The 22,970-nt window shown below is 43.0% G+C and overlaps 3 protein-coding genes across 4 annotated transcripts in view; all 3 read right to left on the bottom strand.

The window, feature by feature from the left end:
- Positions 1–5,944, bottom strand: part of adam9 (ADAM metallopeptidase domain 9) — a 28,218-nt gene extending 22,274 nt beyond the window's left edge. The window contains exon 1 of the mRNA XM_041937512.1: positions 5,443–5,944. Coding sequence (XP_041793446.1) covers positions 5,443–5,515 — 73 coding nt within the window. The 5' untranslated portion in view covers positions 5,516–5,944. The remainder of the gene's footprint in view (positions 1–5,442) is intronic.
- A 1,326-nt stretch (positions 5,945–7,270) lies between these two features.
- ercc6l (excision repair cross-complementation group 6-like) lies at positions 7,271–15,569 on the bottom strand. 2 transcript variants are annotated; one of them, XM_041937143.1, is made up of 3 exons: positions 15,441–15,569; positions 13,961–14,005; positions 7,271–11,721 (listed from the first exon to the last, which is right to left on the bottom strand). In XM_041937143.1, the coding sequence occupies exons 1-3, from the start codon at positions 15,488–15,490 to the stop codon at positions 7,848–7,850; spliced, it is 3,969 nt and encodes a 1,322-aa protein (XP_041793077.1). In that variant the 5' UTR covers positions 15,491–15,569; the 3' UTR covers positions 7,271–7,847. The 2 variants fall into 2 exon arrangements, with proteins under 2 accessions (XP_041793077.1, XP_041793078.1); XM_041937144.1 differs by lacking the exon at positions 15,441–15,569 and having other exon boundaries at positions 13,889–13,992.
- A 5,085-nt stretch (positions 15,570–20,654) lies between these two features.
- Positions 20,655–22,739, bottom strand: sdhaf1 (succinate dehydrogenase complex assembly factor 1). Its single transcript, XM_041937767.1, has 2 exons — positions 22,551–22,739; positions 20,655–21,918 (listed from the first exon to the last, which is right to left on the bottom strand). The coding sequence occupies exon 2, from the start codon at positions 21,471–21,473 to the stop codon at positions 21,225–21,227; it is 249 nt and encodes an 82-aa protein (XP_041793701.1). The 5' UTR covers positions 21,474–21,918; positions 22,551–22,739; the 3' UTR covers positions 20,655–21,224.
- Between the last annotated feature and the right edge of the window lie 231 nt (positions 22,740–22,970).

The raw sequence follows: 22,970 nt of genomic DNA, 5'->3' as shown, positions 1-22,970 counted from the left end.
GTGGGCAGTGACCATGCAGTGTCATTTTCTCCTCACTGCTCCTCACAGCGCTCTCTCCTGGACTCCTCCTGCAGCAGGGCTCCAGCAGTTCAGGTGTTTTGGGAGAGTGGCTTTAGAAGGAGGTCTGAAGGGAGGGATTCTTTGGTTGGCCACTTTCAAAACGTATCATACTGTTGCTGGTTTCTCCAACATCACCAACTCCAGCTCTAACCAGGACCTCACTCAACTCGGACCAGACATGGTCCCCACGAGGACTACAGGTCGTGAAGCGGTCTGTGTTTATGCTGGAAGAGGTCCCCAAAAGGTAATAAAAACACACACACACATAAACACTAACATCATCAGTAAAGTTTGTCTCCATCTGTTCACAACAGGCGAGATGTGTGTGTATGTGTGTGTGTCAGGGGTGGACGCCTCTCTCTGTGTAGTAACCTGTAACCATGGTAACAGCTGCAGTCTTTGGTTAATGACCTCTCTGTCCTGTTGTCCTGCACCACCTTTTTTTATTTTCATCAGTCGAGTCCAAAACAGTGGATTCTGTAGCTTCTGTGTGATGGTCACCTTCTTACTTTCGTGTGTTAGCATGCTATCATTTGTATCCACAGCTAATTAGCACTAAATGTGTGTTGCTAGTTCTCATTAATTTATCTGTTGTTGCTACAAGAACAGACACAAAAGTCTTCTACTGTCTTGTATTGTCACCATCTGAGGAAGAGGAGACCCAGTGAAGGAACTTGAAGGAAACGTTCCCACAACAACAACAACAACAACAACAACAACAACAACTAGGAAACTCTTCGTCTACATGTGTGCTAATGGTTTTACTTCAGACTCTTTGAGGATCAATACAAAGCAGGACTCACTTCAAACTGAAGCTCAAAGATGGTCGATACCGACCTCGGACTCAGAACCTGTAAGTTTTAAGGTTTTTATGTTTATTCTGCTGGTCAGCCTGTTGACCAGCAGAGATTGTACAGTTTTTACTTAGTTTGTACAGTTTTTACTTAGTTTGTACAGTTTTTACTTAGTTTGTACAGTTTTTACTTAGTTTGTACAGTTTTTATTTATCTCTTTTTTAATATATGTCCTGTCACAAAGGGTTGAAGAGTAACGCAATTTCGATTCTCTGTTTGTCCTGTACATACTGCAGAATTGACAATAAAGCTGACTTTGACTTTGACTTTGAATTTGGCGTTAGCATGTTCCACAGCTAATGCGGCTAGTAGCATGTATTGTAGCCCACAGGCTGGAGCCGTGTTGGACTGTTTCATGTTGAGAACAGTCAGAGAAACTGTGAACGTTCAGCCTCATCTGAAGCCATTTAAAGAACCAGAGCGGCAGGTTGGATGTGGAAACTTTTTTCACGTAGCTTTTTGTGTCGTCTCACATAGCCAGAGCTAACATTAGCGCCACACTTCATGCTGCACACTACAACTACTAAAATCATGTTTGGATAAATTTTGTTTAGCAAGAAATAATTCCAGCATGTAACGAAACCCAGAAACTCTTTTCACACTCGACTTTCTCTCAGTGTGTCCACTCATCACGTCAGCCTCCACCCACTGAATCACATCCTCAAACTCCTCCTTCCTGCTGCTCCCCTCTGTGCTGGTCTCGGTTCTTCACGCTGAGGTCACTTCAGGTCATTCTGAGGCTTCACGCCACTGACCTCAAACTCACAGCAGCAACGACACCTTCAGCGGGAGACATGAGGCGTCCAAACACGGAGGAACAAGCAAAGAACACCGGCCTGATTCCGATTCAATAAAGCTGAAATTAAGAAGACGTCGGATGCAGTTTTGAGCCGCCAGGCGGTTTGTGTCGGCCTCAGCAGGGACGTGGTCTCAGAGAAAAGAAGGTGAAAGAGACTCATTTAAACCGTCAGCTCCACTTCTTCCACTGTTGTCTGTCCCAGAACTACAGCGTCCAACCAAACGGACCGTAAACACGACGGAGTCGTTCTGCCTTCGCCTTCTGGTAACGTCTGAAATGTTCTGATTGAAAAACATGAGCCTGAGCTGCCAAACACTCACAGGTGACAGTTTGTGTTCTGGGAAGAACCAGGTTGCAGGTTGGTAAAGGAGCATCAGTCCGGCAGAGGAATAAATGGCGACTGTGTTCCCGTCAGAATGTTTGATTGTTGTAAGTTCTTCTATCTGGAGGAACTTTGCGACTGTTGGCTCGTGGTCTTGCACTGTCATAGTTTTTGGTGTTACTTTTGTTACTTTTGTTATTTCCAGGTTTACTTCTCCCCATGTGATCTTTTGCTTTACTTCCTGTGTTTTCCCGCCTTAGTTGATTTGTCTCACCTGTCCCTCATTAGTCTTCCCTCCCTCGTGTCTTTGGGTCAGTGTCTTCCCTCGGTCTGTGCCGGTCTGTCCTCGTGTGTGGAGCCCTGCAGCCCTCCAGTGTTGTCCAGAGCTTCGTTTTTCTCTGGGCCTCGCTTGTTTTTGGACTTTTGGAATCTGCTCCGTTTGTTTGCTTGTTTGATTTCTTTGGATTTGACCTTTGCCTGCCTCAGCTTCCTGTAAGCCTTTTGTTAGCTGCCTTTTTTTGTAAATAACTCATTTGACCTGCGCCTGTTCTGACTTTGTCTGCATTTGCATCTTGTTTCCCGTCTCTGTGGCCGATGGCCGCAGCCTGAGAGGAAGACCTGCAGACGCTACTCAAACATACCTGAAAAGCTCACCTCTGAACATGTATAATGTGATTATTTCTCGTCAGCATTCTCCTGTAAAAGAAGCTACTGAGCACCTGAGCTGCGTGAGATTTGTGGACAATAAGAACATGGACTAACTTGTGAGCGACGCTTTAACAGAACATGTCTGGATTGTTTTCTGGCTGAAACTGAAAGTGTGAAAGCAGATTTACTCCCTCAGAGCTGCAGATTTGTTCATGTTCAGCACAGAGAAAAAACAGAGTGAGTCATCATTCAGGGAAACAGGGAGTGCTGCTCCAAGTGTGTGTGTGTGTGTGTGTGTGTGTGTGTGTGTGTGTGTGTGTGTGTGTGTGTGTGTGTTTAGCTGAACAGTGAAAGTAAGTGCTGGTTCCTGTAAATGTGTTCACTCGGATTCATTCAGACGTTTGAGTGTTTCTGTCTCAGCTCACTGCTCACTGTCACACACACACACACACACACACACACACACACACACACACACACACACACACACAAGACTAAAGTGTTGAACAGGGTTTACTTCCTGTCAGCGTCGGGAGCTGAAGGACTCGGCTGTGAGCTCGGCGGCCGACGATGCTAAGCTGCTTAACGCTGAACCTGCCTGAGAGCGACACACACACACACACACACACACACACACACACACACACACACACACACACACACACACACACACACGTCACTGAAAAGTTTTCTGAATTCCTACGTCAGTGTTACTGCGAGGGTTCACCTGTGAGACGTCACCACAGTGTCTCCTTGTTACTGACACGAGGACAGAGAGACACTGTTTCAATGAAACATCATCCAGCTGCATTCTGGGAAATGTAGGCTCCAGTGTTTTTGGACTAAGTCAGGATATGTCCTCTGCTGTTCAGATGTTTGTTTTTGTCCCCTGTGCGTCCACCAAGCGACACGATGAATCACTGCAATTAACTTTAACTGTAATTTTGGTGGATCAGCAGTTTTATGAGTCCAACATTTTGTCCACAATAAACAGATGAGATGATGTGAGCTGCCGTTCACACACACACACACACACACACACACACACACACACACACACACACACACACGTTAACTGAACAAACACTGAGTATCTGCAGAGTTCATGAGCTCTCCACTGACTCACACCTGTGTCACCTGATCGATATGAAGACACTACTGGACAGTCATCAGTTTGTCTCCTCACACTGACTGCTGTGTGGGGGTGGATGGGCTGGGGGGGGGTGGAGGTGGTGGTGGTGCTAACAGCTGCAGCTTCTAGCATCCTTGATAATTTGGCCTGAATTTCAGAGTGCGGGGGTCAACGTCTGTCCCTCTGAACCTGAAGACGGACAGACGGACTTTGGACAGTATTATTATATTAATATTTTACTCTCGTTAGGAAGCCCCCCCCACCCCCACCTCTTAGAAACTGCTGATCACACAAACAAAAAACTGTCTGTCTGAAGCTCCAGTGAGGTGTGACGTCTCCGGCAGGTTTCATATTTAAGTTAAGACAAAGATTAAGTTAATGGAGACGTCTGAGGCTGAGGAGCTCTGAGAGGGACAGACAGAGACTGAACAGACAGGTCGGGAGAGCTGGATCTGTCCTGGACTGTCCTCTGGACACCACTGAGGAGGTGAGAGGAGGATGTTAGCTGACATCCATCATGACAACCCCTCCCATCCTCTGCATGACAGAGTGGGGGGCCTCAGCAGCTCCTTCAGTAACAGACTGCTGCATCCACCCTGCAAGAAGGAACGCTACCACAGGTAAAATAAAGTTTTATCTTATCTTATCTTATCTTGAAGTTACGGTTCTGCTCGTTTATCCTCAAAGTGACGAGTCGGGCCAATGAGAGCCAATCAGAACACTCATCACACAACACTGACACACGGCGCCGCCCTCGGCAAAACACCAAGTTTACAGAGTCCCATGGACTGTTGAACCAGGCTAAACCCCGCCTCTGCCCCAGTGCATGCTGGGATAGACTCCATGACCCTGAACAGTGAGGATGGATGTGTACAAATAAAATCATCACTCGTGTGGAGTTCCTCTAAAAAAAGAACCAAAATAACAGAGAAACCATGAATGTGTACGTGTTCTCCTCACTCAGTGTTCTCCTCCTCACCCTCACTGTTCTCCTCCTCACTCTGAATGTTCTCCACCTCAACCTGAATGTTCTCCTCCTCACTCAGTGTTCTCCTCACCCTCAGTGTTCTCCACCTCACCCTCACTGTTCTCCACCTCACCCTCAGTGTCTCCTCCTCACGCTGAATGTTCTCCTCCTCACCTTAACTGTTCTCCTCCTCACCCTCAGTGTCTCCTCCTCACCCTCAGTGTTCTCTTCCTCACCCTCAGTGTTCTCCTCCTCACCGTTCTCCTCCTCACCCTCAGTGTTCTCCTCCTCACCCTCACTGTTCTCCTCCTCACTCACTGTTCTCCTCCTCACCCTCAGTGTTCTCCTCCTCACTCACTGTTCTCCTCCTCACCCTCAGTGTTCTCCTCCTCACCTTCACTGTTCTCCTCCTCACCCTCAGTGTTCTCCTCCTCACCCTCAGTGTCTCCTCCTCACCCTCAGTGTTCTCCTCCTCACCCTCAGTGTTCTCCTCCTCACTCACTGTTCTCCTCCTCACCCTCAGTGTCTCCTCCTAACCCTCAGTGTTCTCCTCCTCACTCACTGTTCTCCTCCTCACCCTCAGTGTCTCCTCCTCACTCACTGTTCTCCTCCTCACCCTCAGTGTCTCCTCCTCTCCCTCAGTGTCTCCTCCTCACTCACCTCTGCAGTGTGAGTTTCCGCTCAGCAGTAGCAGCAGGCAGCAGACCTCCAGCAGCTCCACTCTTCCTCCCATCCTGTTCCTCTTCTTCTTCTTCTGCTGGAGAAATAAATGTCACCGGGCAGCTCTCTCACAGACTGCTGTCCTCCTCTGCTTCTGCTTCTTCTTATTATTATTATTGTAGTTTGCACGGTTGTCTTCCGGCCGTTTCCCCCCGCAGAGCCTCATGCTAAGCAGCCGGGAGTGGTTTTCTTCCTCGGCCGAGCCATTCCTGTCCCAGCTGATGATCCACAGTCAAAGCAGCGGGCGTTACTTTAGCTGTTAGCTAACACACGGATCCAAAATGTCTTCGGCTGATGTTTCAGTTGTGAAATCTGTTCATTCAAACACAAACTGTGTGTCTGAACGTCTCCTGAGCTGAAGGCAGCGGTCCAGCTTCAGTAAAGTCTGTCCTCACCGAGCGGAACAGATATTTCTCTCCTTGTAAACTCGACTGGAATCTAAACCAGAATCAAGTTACCGGAAATACTCCCCGCTTCCTGCGACACACTTCATAATAAGAGTAATTAAATAAATAAATGAAAACCACTGCAGTCCAGCAAACTGTAAGGTCGGAATGAAAAACACTACAAGCCATTATTCATCACTGAATTCTCTGCCTTTATTAATGCGCTATGTTAGTGTATTTATTTTACTATGTACCTATTATGTTCAGTACATAAAATAGAATAAATATTCCTTCAGTTCATGTATAATGTACTGTCATCCAACATTAACGCTTAAGTTTTAGCTAATTGATTGCTAACATATCTTATCCCACTTTTATGTTCCATTCACTTATGTTTAGGTAGCATCAAGTATTTAGAAGTCACTGACATATAATATTGTGAAGGTAGATTAAAAATATCTTTTTTCTATTCTACACAGGAACGCTCCTTTGAAAACTCTAATCTTCATATCATTTGTATCTTCTAGAATGAACATATTAATAATAACGTATCAATAATGTAGTAATGTGTAACATCAAGCTGGTCATTGGGCTGATCTTCCTGTGAAGTGCAAACTTTATTTTGAAGTCCAACTCGTCAAACCAGAAGTCATTGGCTGTGAGTTTCTGGTCACGTCACAAAAATATGTCCAGCTGGAAAAAGCTGGCTTTACAGTGAGGCAAACCGAGCGCCCCCTTGCTCACATCATAACTGTTATAATTTGATCAGGAGGAAGGTGAAAGTGTTCCGCTCACAGTGCGACCTTCACCGAAACCTCCGGGAGGTCACGACACTTTATTCAAGCGCACATTTAAAGGTTTGCGTTTTCAGCCAATGAAAGAGAGGCGTTGTAGCGGTGATCGCTGATTGGCTGGAATTTAATCCCAATAAGGAAGATTGTGATGCCTTCAAGTGTCTCTGGAAAACCCCAACTTTAATCTAAATTTTACTTTGTGTGTCTCAAAACCGTTTTCCGCCTAAGTTTAATAGATTCAAACTAAATGTAATTTCTAATTAAACTTTTTTAATGAAGAATCACATTAATTGATTGATTATAAATAGCGATTATCAGGATATTGGCTCTTCTTAGTCATTTAAAATGACAAATCATTGCTGTGGCACACCACTTCTTTTTAGCCTAAATTTACACATTCACTGAAAACACCTTTAAATAGATTGTTTTCAGTCAGATTGTGACTGCAACAAACAATTGCTATAACTGTTAATTTAAAAAAAGAACAAATCAATCACTTAGCCTAATGCATTTCAGAAAATAGTAAAAAAATGAAACTGAAAATACAGATGAAACGATTTATTTTGAACTTCCTCAATAAAATACAATATATACAAGTACAGGTTATAGAATTAAATCTTTTTTTCTTGATTTAACAGATAAGGGGAAATAAAATGTTACTGTTTATCATAATGGATGAATGAAAACACTTCCCATCAAAATAAAATGAACATGTAACCAGGTGTGGTTTAATAAACAGGTAACATGACTAACCTGAACCAGCTGAGCTACTGTCATCTCTGTAAGCACACATGCCAGCAGCAACAATACACTAACTGCATGTTTGCAACATTTATTTGTGTGCAGGTGACAAACATTCAAATTTTACAGAAAATCTTGTCATGTCAATGTTTTCAATGTTATCTTGTGCAAAGGTTCTGGAACTGTGCGTTACCTTAAAACTTACAGACGTGGATCAAGTTGGTAGTTCAAAAAGACAAATTCAAAGTACAAGCTGTAGTTTTTGAAGCATAGAACTGGAGTATGAGCAGAACGTTAAAGGAGACAGTCTGTATATTAGATTATTATTATATTAGGTGTGGTCGCTAACAGTATTTGCCAGTTGGCAGCGCTAATTTCAGATAGTGGAAGAGGTAATTTTCCACTGGAGAATTGATCTCGAGAGTTAACTTCTCTGACTTAGCTGCCGGTACAGCTGGATGGTCATGAGCTGAATTTCAGGATCTCCGGGTTTAATGTCAATAGCTCTCAGGAAGAGGCTCAGGGCGTCATCCAGCTTCCCTTCGTTGTAGTGCGCTCTCCCTCGACTGACCAGGAAGTCGTAGCTCTCATCCTCGGACATGACGATGTCTTTTGTGCCGTTTGTGTTGGCTCCTGCATCGATGCCGCACCTCTCAGAGGAGGCTAATCCAGGCTTGTTTGTTGATTCTTCCACGTTGTCGCTAATTTCCTCTCCCGACTCATCAATGGCATCTGCTGACTCTGAGAACTCCTCTTCTTCTTCTTCTTCTTCCTCCTCCTCTTCTTCTTCTTCTTCCTCCTCCTCCTCTACCTCCTCCTCGCCCTCTGTGTTTAATGTCTCTCCAATGGTCTCCTCCAGCTGAAACTCATCATGGGTTGAACCAATGATGTTGTCCTCTTCAGCCTGATCAGAATTTCTTTCTGAAAAGTCATCGTCGTCGTTGTGGTCGTCGTGGTCGCCATCATCATTATCATCATCATCATCATCGCCTTCATCCTCATCCTCCGTGTCTTGGTTGTGGTTCTTCATGTCTTCAATGAAGGACTGGAGGAGGGCCCGGTGTGAGGCCACAGAGGTGTTTCCTCCAATGCTCTTTCTTGACCGGAGCGGGTTGGAGCTAGAGGGAGTTGATTTAGGTGTGGAGGCTCCAAGAAGCTGGAAGGAGTTGTCAAGTTGTCTCCTGCTCAACTCCTGTCTATCATAATCATCATCATCTTCTTCTTCACTTTCTGAAATCACTGCTGCTCTTTTCTTCTTGGTAGTAACAATGGAATCGTTCATTGACTCATCCGTTTCAGAAGACTGGATGTTGTTAAGACTTTGCCTAAGTGCTTCTTTATGTTGTCTCTCAGAAAGGGATTTATTCACGTCAAAACTTCCCTCCATCTGCAGTTGTGAAAGCAACTTCCTTTCCTGTGCTTCGGTCTCCTGATGATCCAAAACATCAAGGTCTGAGAACATGTCACTGTCCTCGAGCTGTAAATTGAAGTTACCCTGGAAGGATTCGAGGCCTGTGCTGACTTTGGACGATGTGTCTGCTTTGAAGCTGGAATTGGACGCTCGCGAGACAGAAAGTATTTTGTTCTGCAGGGGTGTGCCTTGTAGATACCCCAAATCCATTTTGGAGTCATATTTTGAGTGTGAAGTTTCATTAGGCAGTTGTTCATCTTCAACTGCTGTATCGTACACCAGGCTGGCATCACTTGTTGGAGCAGCTGCAGTCTCAGATACTGTAGACTCATCCATTACCTCTTGAACTGAAACATCTGCCAAATCACCTGATGCAGCCTCAGTGGCCACCAAAGACTCCTCAGTCACCTCCTGAGGAGAGGCTTCTGCTGCTTCCATGAAACTGCTCTCCTGCTTGACAGGCTGGTGTTTCGGGGAATCCAGGTCCTGCTCAGCAAGCTTGCCATGGCTTACTTCTGCAACATGTTGTTCTTCTGTCATACTCTCATCTGCAGTTAAATCAATAACTCTGTCTGTCAGATTCTGTTGGCCATCTTCCTTGCTAGAACCAGACTGGTCCAACTCCACCACTATCGGTGATCCATTAAAGTTACTGTCATGTTGTAGATAGGACGGACTCTGCCTTGAATTTCCCCTTTTTTTTTCACGAGAGCGCTCCGTGTTGTTGTTCTCTACTGGCTGTCTGAGCCAAGCTGGTTCTGTGCTTGATGCCATGCTCTCTGCCAGTTGCATCTGTAACTCTGACTCAGCCTTCATCAGCTCCTGGGCCTTCTGGACCCTCTCTTCAATGTAGTGGTGCGCCTCTTGGTCCTCTGGGGCCGTGTCATGGTTGACATTGAGGGAAAACATGAGGTCGTGGTCAGAGATCCCAAATATTTCCATGGCATGGAGGTGGGCAATGTGCTCGTCCAAGTCAGGGTCTGTCCGTCGGTGTTTGCAGTGCAGGGCCTGAAGCTGCATCTGTGTGGACGAGGACCGCGTATCCTGCAGAATAAAGAGCTCCTTCAGTTCCTGCTTGCTGAAGTAGCGGAAAGGGTTCTTTTTATCTCCAGTACTCTGTCTGACGAGGGAGTCCTTGAAAATCTGACGCCTGTATATCTTCTCCTCCACTGTGCCACAGGTGATCAGCCGGTAGATGACAACATTTTCAGTCTGGCCGATGCGGTATGCCCTGTCAACAGCCTGGGCATCTGTTGCTGGGTTCCAGCTGGGATCGTAGATCACAACTCGGTTTGCCGCTGTCAAAGTGATGCCAACTCCTCCAACCTGGGTGGTCAGGAGGAAGACAGAATAACGTTCGTCTGTCTGGAACAGAGTGATGCGTCTCTCTCTCTCTGCAATCTGTGTTATCGTGCCATCTAGTCTCATAACTTTGAAGCCTCTGTTGCCCAGGATGCGTTCAATGATGTCAAGCACTTTCCTGTAATGAGCAAAGACGAGTGTGCGGTGGCCCTCTTGTCTGAGCCTTTCAAGAAGTGCAAAGAGAAAGACAAGTTTCCCAGACTCAGATATTAAGGTGTCGTCAGGAACATTAGCAATGCTGTGAGCTGTGTCTGTCTCCATGTCGTCAGTCTGCTCACTTTCAGTGTTGCTTTTCTCCAAGCCTAACTTGGCTATGGCTGCAGCAGAGAGCAGCCTTGGGTGGTCACACAGCTTTTTCAGAATACTTAATTCAGCTAGAGGTGACCTGCTGGTCATGAGCAGCTCCTTGATGTGGTCCAGTGAAATGAACTGCCTGTATATGTCTTCCTGAACAGAGCTCAGGTAAGTCCAGACAATCAGGTCGTTCTTTCTTGTCAGCGTGGGCATGACAGCTCCAGAGTCTTTTGGAGAGTTTGGGACTTGACTGTCCTTGTTGTCTGAATATCCCTCCTTGTTTGCTTTGTTCTTCTGCACTTCTGATTTTGTCCTACGGAGGAAGTGGGGTTGTATTATGGCCATGAGGTTTTCAGACATGCGTGACCCAAGAGCCATTTCCCCTGGAGTTGCATCCTTCTCTCTGGCACGAGTGATGGGGTTCTCATACTCTGCTTTGAATGTTTTAGCTGTCCCGAGCAGAGTACCTTGGCAAGCAAAGTCAAATAGAGCCCACATTTCTGTCAGGTTGTTCTGGACCGGCGTACCTGTGAGAAGAACTCGGTTTTTTGAACGTATGGCACTGGCACTTTTTGCTGTTTTGGTGGTTGTTGTTTTTATCTTGTGTGCCTCATCCAGGATCATATAGTCCCATGTGAACTCACTTCCATGGTATGATGACAGTTGCTGCCAGTTATTCATAAGCATAGTGTATGTGGTGATAATGACACCACCTCTCCTCTGAACTTTCTCCAAATTCCTGGTCCTCTCCCCTTTGCTGGCACCATGAAACTCCTTGACTCTCATGCCAGGAGTCCATTTGGCAAACTCCTTGGTCCAGTTTGTGATGAGTGAAGTTGGCATGACCAGCAGTGTGTGTTTAACCAGCTCGTTATCGTACATTCCAGAGAGGAATGATATCACCTGGATGGTTTTACCAAGGCCCATGTCATCTGCCAAGATCCCACCTTTAAGACCGTCTCGGTAGAGGCTGTATAAGAAGGCCACTCCATTTCTCTGGTAGTCATAAAGTTTGTCATGTAAATCTTTAAAAAGCATTAAACCACTGCTGTTTACATTGACAAACTCTTCATCGTCCTCCTCAGAGTCTTCCTGAGAAATAAGTTCTTCAATTTTCTTAATCCTGCTTTCAAGTTTTTGACTCTGGTGGATGTTGTACGCCAACTTGAAAAACTTCAGTGCATTGTTCATGTCCCCTTGTCTGGCAACATCTTTTCCATTTTGAATGAATCTGTATGGGGGAAAAAACATGAGAGTTAGTAATAAGACAATGTTGAAATGTAATGTTGTTAAACTTGAAATCTACATTAATCTCTTTTAGGTCATTAACATGCAGAAAAACATGCAATAAAGCTGAAAAATAAAATAACAGTTAATTTATCATATTCATGACTAAACTCCAGCTCAGAGTTATTCCAAATATTAAGGCAGGGGTCAGCTTTTTTTTTTACAAACTAACACCAGAGTGAAGCATTTTAACTCGCAGAGACTGACAATATTACAGGTTTTTTAATGGCCTTGAGATTAAAGCACATCAAAAGCAGTTCGAACTTCAGTAGCTGGTGCTGCATTGGTACTTGTTCCACTTGTATATGAATGCTGCGATGGCTGTTGATTCTGTTGAGTCAAGGGTTTTTGCACTATGGACATGTTTATATTAAAAATATAAGAGAGTCCCACCTCTATAAAAGACTTTCATGAGACCTAGATGAAAATACCTATAATATTAAGGAAAGATGGGAATTGGAATCTAATACAATAATAGAAGATGAACTTTGGGATAAACTTTCTAGCAGCAGTCATAAAGGAATCAGCAGTCAGCAGTGGAAAGAATTCGACTGGAAACTCAAACTCAGATTTTTTCGCACCCCTCAGCAGCTCTATGCTGGAGACAATGTGGTAAAGTAGGTGATCATACGCTCATATTCTGGGACTGTCCAGTTATTTTTGAATATTGGAAAAATATTAAAGACGAAATTGAGAAAATTATGAAAAGAGAAATTCCATCAAAGGTGCTGCTCTACCTGCTGGGTGCTGTACCGCTCCACCTTCTCACTGACCAAAGATATATATATAGATATATCTTGCATATTTTATTACTGGTTGCCAAGAAAAATATAACAGCAAACTGGAAGAACGTTAAATCACCGACTGTGGCTGAATGGAAGCAGAGGTTGAGACAGGTTTATCTCATGGAAAGAATGACCGCATCATTACAGCTGAAAATTTACCTTTTTGATCGAAGGTGGAGCATGGTCGGAAAATATCTAATAATGTGAATGTGTTCTTTAAGTAATGGTAATGGACCCTGACACGATGTGAATATATATATATATATATATATATATATATATATATATATAAAATCTCATCATGTATTCATTCTTTTATTTATTTAGCTAATTATTTATTATTTTTTGTCTGTCTGTTTGTTTATCCTGTTCCAAAGAAACTCTCTTTAACTCTGTCTCACAGCTTTTATTTCTCACTCATGCTAGCTAATTAGTTGTCATAGTAACAGGATCACAGCAAACGCAGACTGAGCAGCGGGTGATGATCGACTGATGTGTACCGACAGCCTCGATAAATTCATAACAAACAGTGGATTTCCAACATGGATTTGTTATTATGGACTCAGACTCAATAATAAGTGATAGTTACTACAGTAACAACTTGAGAAGACGCGCTTCATTGTACTCAGCGCTTGGTTCAGTTTGTCATTTTCTTGGCAAACAGCAAATGGAGGTGTAAATAAGAACAATACGGAACAATAAGATGCAAAATCAGAACAATAAGGGTGCAAATAAGAACAACAGGAAAAACAAGAACAAGGTGCAAATAAGCAACAACGGAGTAAAAAAAATAACAGGAAAAAAACTGTAAGAGTTTAAGTGACCTTTTCCCTGCAGTAGTGGATCTGGATGTTGATAATCAGAGAAGAATAGAGGTTATTGCACATAATAGCTCTACATTGGATTGTACAGTCTGACAGCAGAGGAATGAATGACTGACCCGGGCCAGCGCTACAACAGGAAGAACAAGAACAATAGAGGTGCAAAAAAGAACAAACGGAGCAATAAATTACAAACTGTGAAAGTTTAAAGTGTCTTTTGTCCAGCGGTAGTGGATTTGGATGGTTTGTAATCAGAGAATGACAAAGGTTATTGCACATAATACCCAGTCTGTCACTCAATTTTAGTTTATGCATCAGTGTGTACTACTGTGAAGTGTTAAAGTTGTTGTAACTGCTATTATTTTATTTTATTTTCTGCATTTCTATCTGTGTGTTATTGATACATATGATGGAAACATGTATAAATTTCCTTTTTGTTGAAAATCAATACAATTCTGTTTAAACAAATAAATATATATATATTTTTTTTGGAAGGAAACTTAACTGTTCAACTGTCAAACAGGCATTTCAGGGTTGGAATTATCTTCAAACAGTGAGTGTTATTTCTGAGAAGTACCTGTGGTACGCTTCCATCTTGTCATCTGTATCCATGGACAAAGACCTGCCGAGACAAAGACAGGGTTAGATTGATGTCTCTTATATTTACAGCCATTCAACACACAAGATGCATCAGCAAGGATTCAACGCTGTGGCAGCCATCCTTATAGAAGAAGATCAAATATAACCTTAAAAGAATTAATAAAACATTGAAGCAGTAAACTTTAATATCATAGCAGAAGAACAGCACCTGCAAAAAACTTCATCAAAGACCTCTCAGGCTAATTTTGTGTGTCATGTTTGGAAATGGCTGCATGTTTCCTACATGTGACACACACGCTACCAAACCTTTCTGTGTGTGTTTTTTAAAGGAGACTCAAATGTCATCTTTGGACATATTTGACCTTTAAATAAATACAACTAATTCTTGGTACCAAATGTGTATTTTCAGCTCACCGTTTAATTTTTCCTTCTCGTGAATTAAACTTCAGTAGCCAAAGCACAATAAATTTCATTTAACTCCTCATAGTGTCAGCACATGATATTATACCACCATACAAAATGCAGAGGTGGAACAGTACTCAGATCATTTACTAAAGGAAAAGTATAATACAATCTAAAAACAAGTCCGTCATTCACAATCCTACATAAGTAAAATTAAAGCATTATGAGCTTCATGTTGTCAAGGTAAAGGTTGTGGAGTAAAATGTCTCCAATGACTCACATATGAGTCTTTGTATTAGATTATTAACACTGATGAATCAGTGTTTCCATATAAAGTCTGAATCTGAAAACTGGTTGCTAAAGATTTCATAGAAATGGGGCAGAGTCAGCAGTAACTTTCCATTACATCAGTCTGACAGATGGAAGTTATGCCGAGTCCACATGTTTTGTAAAATCATAGTTTCTATTCTTGAAGCTTTTCATCCACACACAGGCAGTTTAAGGTTCCTGGAAACGGAGGTTTTGTAGAAACATGTTCAGAAACACGTCATAGCCGGTTCGGTTGTATCGGGATCGGGCCTCCAGTCTCAGGTATCTTACCGGCTGTTGAGGATTGAGGTTACATCGCCACCTGTTGGTTTGGCATGCTCTTGACAGCGTTTCGATTGTGCTTTTGAATTTTCATGCGGACAGATTAAAGAAAAGAAAAGACGGTATTCTGGTGGACGGGATTTGTTTTTGTATTTGAGAATGAAAGAGGAAAATCCTGTTTGTAGGTTTACCCGCTGACGTGTGGACAAGGCATACGACCTCTGAAAAACAAAGCCTGAAGTACGACGTAATTACCTTAAATCCTGTACCAGATGTCAAACATTTGTGTTTAACCTGTCCAGTATGATTAACGTTACAGTGAGCCCCGTTAAAAATCAATGATATCGATCGTCACATGTTAAATCTTAGCCGAGACGGCTACCCTCTCAGTGAGGTAATCAGTGGGATGCTAGCTGTTAGCCATTAGTAACACCGACATTAACGTTAAGTTTAGCATTACTTACTTCTCCAGTTTCTCGGATACGTCCGCAACTCCGCCATCGGAAACATCCATCCTGACAATGTTAGCTCCTAACAGACAGATAAACGATCAAAAGCCGGTCTATACGCGTGTTTTCCACACTAAAACACAGACCGGTAGCTGCTCGGGTACTCTCTGTGAAATTTGTGTGTTCAGTGTTTGAATCAACAACTTTTAGCCCCGCCATTTTTCCGTCCTATCAGAGCTCAGCTCTAGTGACGATAAAATGTGGCTGTCCAATCGGAAAAAAAATGCATCTCAATGGGTGGGACCATAGCCAAGCCACATCCAATGAGAATTGTTGAGCTGGGCAGGCAAAGGGAAGCTGTTCCGCACTTTCAGTTTGAGTCTTCCGGGAAATTTCAGCTTTGGAAACTTAGTCTAGTCTATTCTAAAAACCAATAGTTACGGAAAAAACGGCAAATGAAACAAAAGCAGGGATAAAGGAAAAAGTCGTCAATCCAAATGTAAAGTTTGAATTGATTGAATATAAGCAATATCAATATGGCCAATATGTTTACTTAAAAGTAGTAAATATTACAACGGATTAGTGAAATGTGTATATTTATATATACTGAGGAATAAAATATTTTGAATCGTCTGTCAGCATAAAGCTGGCATGCTATGAATTGTACTACAATGTGCTAACAATAACATTTTGTTCCCTGTGGATGTAAATGGGGTGGAAATAATGCTGGAAACTTTGTACCTTTTTAACTTTTTAAATATTTTTTTGTGATATTTTTTGTCAAGACTTCTGTTCCTGCATGTTTGCCAATAAAGATTTGGTGCTACATTTCCAGTTCAATACCAGCTGTTGACCTCTGTCACACCTCATTTCCTGTCTTGCAGTTCCTTCCTGTCATCACTGCTAAGTTAAGGCAAAAGTGACACAAACAGAAACAAAGAGGAACTGATTGATGTAATGGAGGCAGCAAAGACCCACGATGAGTATCTTTTCTTTCTGCACTAGTAAACATGATAACAAACACTAAGAAACATCACCTGCAACTCTGCTGCTACACCTGATCACTGCGTTCATTTACAAAGACCCCTGTGTGAAAATCTGTGGATCAAATCAATGAAGGAAGGAGGAGGAAGTGTCGTTTCTTCTCAAAGATCCCGCCAATGAAACAGGAAACAGCTTCGTCTCAGATTCTGATTCTGATTCTAATTATGTTTATTATGAAGAATCAGGAAGGTTCAGATCAAAACACAACTTTAAGGCGATGACACACGGGATAACAGTGAAGGTCAGAGTTTCCTCGACCTCATAGAATAACAAATTCAAGCACTTGTCAAAGATATTCAAGGTGTTTTTAGTGAAATAAACAGGAATGACATCCATTTCAAACCAACAGTGCTTCATCTCAGAGTTTCTTCTTTTGTTACACATAAACTAAATAGTCACACAGAGATACTTTATGATATAAAAGAGTGTTTGAACACACAGAATTATCCCCCAGTTTCAGCTATAAAGATATAAAATGTGCCCATGTGAGGTTTTCTTTATCTCCATGTTTTAATATTCATCTTCAATTAAAACATGGAGCGGTCCATTCAGAGCATGGGGGCCGTCTCCAGAGCTTTGACTCGAGCAGCGAAAACCAGAACTCTTTTCTCCACCTCGGCGTTGATGGTGGCCTGCGAGGCTCGTGGGTTCTCACGGAGAAACTCTGAGATGCTCAGGATACACTCTCTCTGAGGACACACAGAAACAGTTTGGAAAGTCAATGACACACTGTTGTGTATTCACAGCGCAGTACAGCTGTGACGCTGAGAAAATCTGTGCATTTCACTCAGACACAGCGCCCCCTGCGGGTTACAGACAGGTACCTTGTAAGCGTCCACTTTGTCCTGTCCGGTGATCCGGTTCAGCAGCTCCCTGCCGACCTGGATGCCCGTCACTGCCGTCAATATCCTCCTGTCCTCCTCAGTCTGAGAAGTCAGCCAGCGCAGCAGTGCCATCTTCAGGAGGGAGGAGGACATTAGAAAAGGATCATGGGGGTGGTTTTACATGTTCGAGCTCTTACATCAGGTCATTTATACTTCACTGATGAGCACTTTTCACATCACACCATGGAGTGTCGTGCTTTTGTGCATGTCCTTGTTCCCTTTCTCTCTGTTACCTTCTAGCTTCCCTTTCCTGACACCGGGTCCACCCTCAACTTCTACTACGCCTCCAACTGGTCCATGGATTCAGCATCCAGCACACCTCACACTTCATCCACTCCTCTGATCACCTGGGTTCTTCAGCATGGCCTGCCCTGCCAGCCCAATCTTTAGCCTGCAGAGTCAGACTATTCCTTCTAGTTAACCCTCGAAATCTGTCATTTACTTTACTCTCAGTAATTAGAAGACAGAAGGTCAGAGTGGGCTTCCCCTTTATATTTCATGTAGCTTCTATCAGTGAAATATTCAGGTCCTTTACTTCAGTAAAAGTACTAATACTACACTGTAATACAAGTAAAAGTATGCAAGCATAATCATGAAAATGTGCTTCAAGTAAAAGTATTGAGTGCAGCAAAATGTCCCTGTGGCTGTTCTACTGTCCTCCTGTTCTACTGTTCTATCTGATCTCCTGTTCTCCTGTTCTATCTGATCTCATCAGATTACTGTGACTCAGTCGTTCATGTCAAAGCAGGATTTTACTGTTGGAGCTGGTTGAGCTTCATTTGAACTAATGATTCTTTTCATTCTGGATCAATCAGCTGATTATTTCCTCCATTAATCGATCGTTCGGTTTGGAAACATTGTGAAAATAGTGAGAAATGTGGTGACGATGAGGCCAAAGTGACGCCTTCACAGTGTTTGTTTAGTCCAGTTAATTCAGATCATTCAGATGACGAAGGAGATTGTTGTGGACTTCAGGAGAAGACGCCCCCAGTATGCCCCCCTTACCATCAATGGTGCTACGGTGGAGAGGGTAAGCAGCACCAAATTCCTGGGTGTGCACGTCACTGAGGACTTCTCCTGGACCACCAACACCACATCGCTGGCCAAGAAAGCGAACCAGCGCCTCTACTTCCTCCGCAAACTGAGGAAAGCTAGAGCCCCGCCCCCATCATGCACACCTTCTACAGAGGCACCATTGAGAGCATCCTGACCAGCAGCATCACCGTCTGGTATGGCGCCTGCTCCACGTCCTGCAGGAAGAACCTCCAGCGCATCGTGAGAGCAGCTGAGAAGATCGTCGGTGCTTCTCTCCCCTCCCTCCATGACCTCTACACCTCCCGCCTCACTCGCAAAGCCCTCTGCATTGCGAGTGACCCCACCCACCCGTCACACAGCCTCTTCAGCCTGCTGCCATCAGGGAGGAGACTGCTGAGTCTGCGGGCCAAGACCAGCAGACTGCGGGACAGCTTCGTCCACCAGGCTGTCAGGATGCTGAACTCTCTCCCTGCCCTCCCCCTCCTCCACACAAACACTCAACCTGGACTATAACTTCCCCCCCAACACACACACACACAGACACACAGACACACACACACACACACTCCCTGGCTGGACACTGAAATTCCCCCCCCCCCCCCCCCCCCCCCCACCACCACCACCACCACCACACACACACACCCTGGACTCTAAATGCCCCCCACCACACACACACACTCTGGACTCTGATATGCCCCCACCACACACACTCACACACACACACACACACACACGTATACACCCTGGACTCTACAAACTCTCACTGATGTGAACCCCTCCCCTCAGGAAAACAACACACTGTCACTTTATTCACCACCAGTTGTTAAGCTAATTCTTTTTGCACTACCGTTTACATTTGCACTATTACATTCTCAATGTTTCATTGTTTAGTTTGTACAATTTTTACTTAGTTTGTACAGTTTTTATCTAGATTGTACAGTTTTTATTTATCTCTTTTCTAATATATGTCCTGTCACAAAGGGTTGAAGAGTAACGCAATTTCGATTCTCTGTTTGTCCTGTACATACTGCAGAATTGATAATAAAGCTGACTTTGACTTTTGACTTTGATCATTCAGAGGAAAAGCAGCAAATCAAACATCTGAAGATCAAACATCAAATGTTTCTACAGGAAAAATCACTGGAAGTTATCAGAATGGTTGATCGTTAATTTTCAGTCGACTAAGTGATTTGATGTGGGTTACACATAAGACTTAATTAAATTCACTGTTACAGGAGCTCTTTAAAATAAAAGGTAAACTGTACAACATAAATATGTAAATGTGAGATAACACCTGTCACCCAGTAATAGAAATCAGACATTGGAAATATACATTAAATAGTCAGTTATTACAAGCTGGCACACATTCACCAACTAACTTATTATTATTTTATCAATTTTATTGTATTTTTGTTCTAATGTAATCAGATTTTTTTCTGTCTTCACCAAAAACAAGATAAACCAATAATTAATTATACGTATCAAAGTTATTTAATGTCAGACATGAAATAATTTATTATACATTTTAACTAGATTCACTTTTGACTGACATTCATCACGATCACATGCTATCAGGACAAAGTTAAACCCAATGTAAGTGCCAGGACACACATTTGACACACCCCATACATGTTTTAGTTTTAACCTGCTTAATTAATCCAAAATTACCAATCGAAGCATTATTGGTTTGTTTTATTGAACTGTGGATCTACTGTGAACATCTGAGATCATTGAACACGTCTGTTTTCTCTCTTACCTGCTGAAATAACTGAGCGTTGCTCATTTCTCCTCCTGAGTTCACTGAACCCGACATGACTGAAAACCTCCAAAACTGACGAATAAACGACAAAAACACAAACCAGTGTCACTTTCTCTGCTACGATAATTCGAGCTAAATAAGCTGCTTGCACTACAGAAACAAATATATTGGCACCAAAATGTCGCACTTCCTGTTTACGTCTCTTCTTCTTCGTGTCCTCTATCAGAGTCGGGCTGTCGGTCTGATTCAGAGCGCTGCTGCCGCTCAGCGGTGAAAACACGTACAACTATTTCTGACTCCAGTCACTCAGATCTGGACTGATCAGGGATCTGTCCATGTTGTAACGGTGCTGCCATCCGTACGGTCTGTTTGTAGCTACAGCTCACCAGGTGAAGGCCTCCCTGCTGTTTAAAGCCTTGTGAACACAGCAGACAGACAAGTTCTGGTTTCCTTTTACTTCGATGTAAATTACCAGCCGGCCAGCTGTGAACTCTAGTCAGTTGGAAGTAGAGTTTTTGTTTTATTTCTTTATTGATTTGGCACAATCCACACTTTTCCTTTATTTGCTCACCCTGGTTGATTCATTTGCAACCTTCTGTACATTTTCAAGCTGGTATTTGTGATTAATTTGACCACAGTGGGAATTAAATGTGACAAAGACCAAGAAAAAAACGGCTGGATTTTGTTCGACTAACATGAACATGAGTAAAAACTGTAATTTGGCACCTTGAATAGTTAACATGTTGATGACTCAGTGTTCCTGTGATTATTACTGCAATATGAATCTTTCCACAGTTTTTTTTTTATTATTATTTCACGTGAAGTCAGAAGACGTTTATTCATTTTCAGTGTCTAAACAGTCTCTTGTATATTTGCTGTTACAGCTCATAAAACTTGTTACATCCAAAAATGATCTTTATGTTTATCACATCACATTTTGTCCATACTAAGCATTTATTTCTCCTCTGGACTTGAACGCAGCATCGTGACATTTCACCAGCAGCCAAGTCTTTGACAGGTATTGGTTGGTGTCCGTGTTGTTGGTTGTGAGTCACATGACATCCTGCAGGTCACAGGTCAGCTCTTCTCTGCGGGTTTGGAGAAGGAGCCCAGCTGTTTGGTGTTGACGTCCTTCAGCTGCTCCAGCTGTCTCTGTCCTCGTCGGTACAGGTACTCGATGTGCATCACGTCCGTCTTCTTGATGCGAGCGTTCTCTCTGAACTCGTCACGGATTCGGGGGATGAAGCCCGGTTTGTCGTGGCCGGCCCGCAGGAACTGCCGGTACAGAGCCAGGACCTGTTTCTGCAGCTTACTGTGGCGCGCCATCCGACAAACTCAACCTCACCAGACCAAAGATCCTTCTTCAAAACCAGGGAAATCAGGAACCAGGACCACAGCTGACAGCACGTTGACACTAGTACTGAGTGTCTTCAGCTAGATGTCCACTAAATGCTGCTGTGATCAAACTGAATGCATTGAAGTGAATATGAAAAGCTTCGGTTTCTCTGAGGGCAGATGTCTGATTACAAACACTGGAGGTGATGTTGAGCCCTGAATGTGTCATGAGTATAAAGCTGAAGCTACAGACTGAACGCAGAGGACTCTAAACACCCCACGATGCTCCACTTTGTCTCCTTCCTGTTGAGCGTCTGAGCTCTGATGCAGCTTCGTCACCTCATTCTCTTCGCAGGCTCTGATTGGCTGAGAGTCATCTGAGGTCGTCAGGTGTTGAAGTGATGCAGAGTGGACGGAAGGAGGATCTGATGTTTGACTGCAGGAGAAAAACAAACTTGGAGGTTAGAAGATGAGACACTTCAGTACGACAACAAGACGCAGGATACAGGAACGATTGTTGAGTCGAGGAGGTCAAACACCGACATTCTGACGACATGACGGCCCGAACAACAGACATCTGACTAACATTTACTGTGTTATTCATCAATTCTTTTTCTTTTAGGTTTGGATTTGGATAATCAATAAATCATCAACTGCTGGTTTCTCCTTAACTGTTTTTTTGGGATAGTTTCAGTGACAATATAAACATTTAGTTTAACTTAATGAATTATTAGATGCATATCTAGTATATAGTGTAGTATACTATATATTATATTTAACATTATATGACTACATTTATAGCCAGATTTGAAACATCAGTTCCTCCTGAAGCATCACAGGCGTTCACACTTTCCTTCCAGAATGTACTTCAGTGGTAGTAGCAGAACACATATTCAGGTACTGTTAGTTTGAGTATTAGTACCAGCCAGCAGTAAAAGTGTTAGAGCTCAACTGAATTCAAAGGCGAACAGAAACCACCAGCCAGCTGCTAACGTTAGAATGAACTAAAAACAACAGAGACACATTTAATGTTAACTAAACATGAGGCTGGAGACCAGGTTAACCTACCTGTTCACACTGTGGATTAACAAACCGATTCAACCCGTTTCCGCTGGTTAAACTCTTTGTTTCTGTCACTAAACCCCCAGTTAGTTCATCAACCGAAATTTACATCTAAATTATCAACTCTGACTGACTTTGAATGACTGTGTTAGCTGATGTAAACGACTCTGTGTGACCTCGATACACATTACGACACAGCTGTGAAGGCTATAAAAATGTGACTTCCTTCCATTTATTTCATAATAAAATGCTTATTTAGAAATACGGAATATTAAAAATGTTCTAAAACGGTGTATTTTGTTAAAATGTTAGATTCATTGTTTTTCTTGTGACTAGATAATCACTGAGAGTCCATGAATATATTTTAAACCGTTCCAGCGCTTAATGCTGAGTTACGTATCTACATCATGGCTTTTATTTTGAAAA

This window comes from Chelmon rostratus, chromosome 5 (assembly GCF_017976325.1).
Source record: "Chelmon rostratus isolate fCheRos1 chromosome 5, fCheRos1.pri, whole genome shotgun sequence".
Classification (NCBI taxonomy): Eukaryota; Metazoa; Chordata; class Actinopteri; order Chaetodontiformes; family Chaetodontidae; genus Chelmon; species Chelmon rostratus.
The sequence above is the reverse complement of the archived record's forward strand: the minus strand, read 5'-3'. Positions and strand labels throughout refer to the sequence as shown.

Coding starts and splice junctions, on each gene's coding strand:
- ercc6l (XM_041937143.1), bottom strand. CDS start 15,490: ATGGATGTTTCCGATGGCGGAGTTGCGGACGTATCCGAGAAACTGGAG. Junction 14,006..15,440: donor GTATCCGAGAAACTGGAGAA/GTAAGTAATGCT, acceptor TTGTCTCGGCAG/GTCTTTGTCCATGGATACAG. Junction 11,722..13,960: donor AAGATGGAAGCGTACCACAG/GTACTTCTCAGA, acceptor TCCCCCATACAG/ATTCATTCAAAATGGAAAAG.
- sdhaf1 (XM_041937767.1), bottom strand. CDS start 21,473: ATGGCGCGCCACAGTAAGCTGCAGAAACAGGTCCTGGCTCTGTACCGG.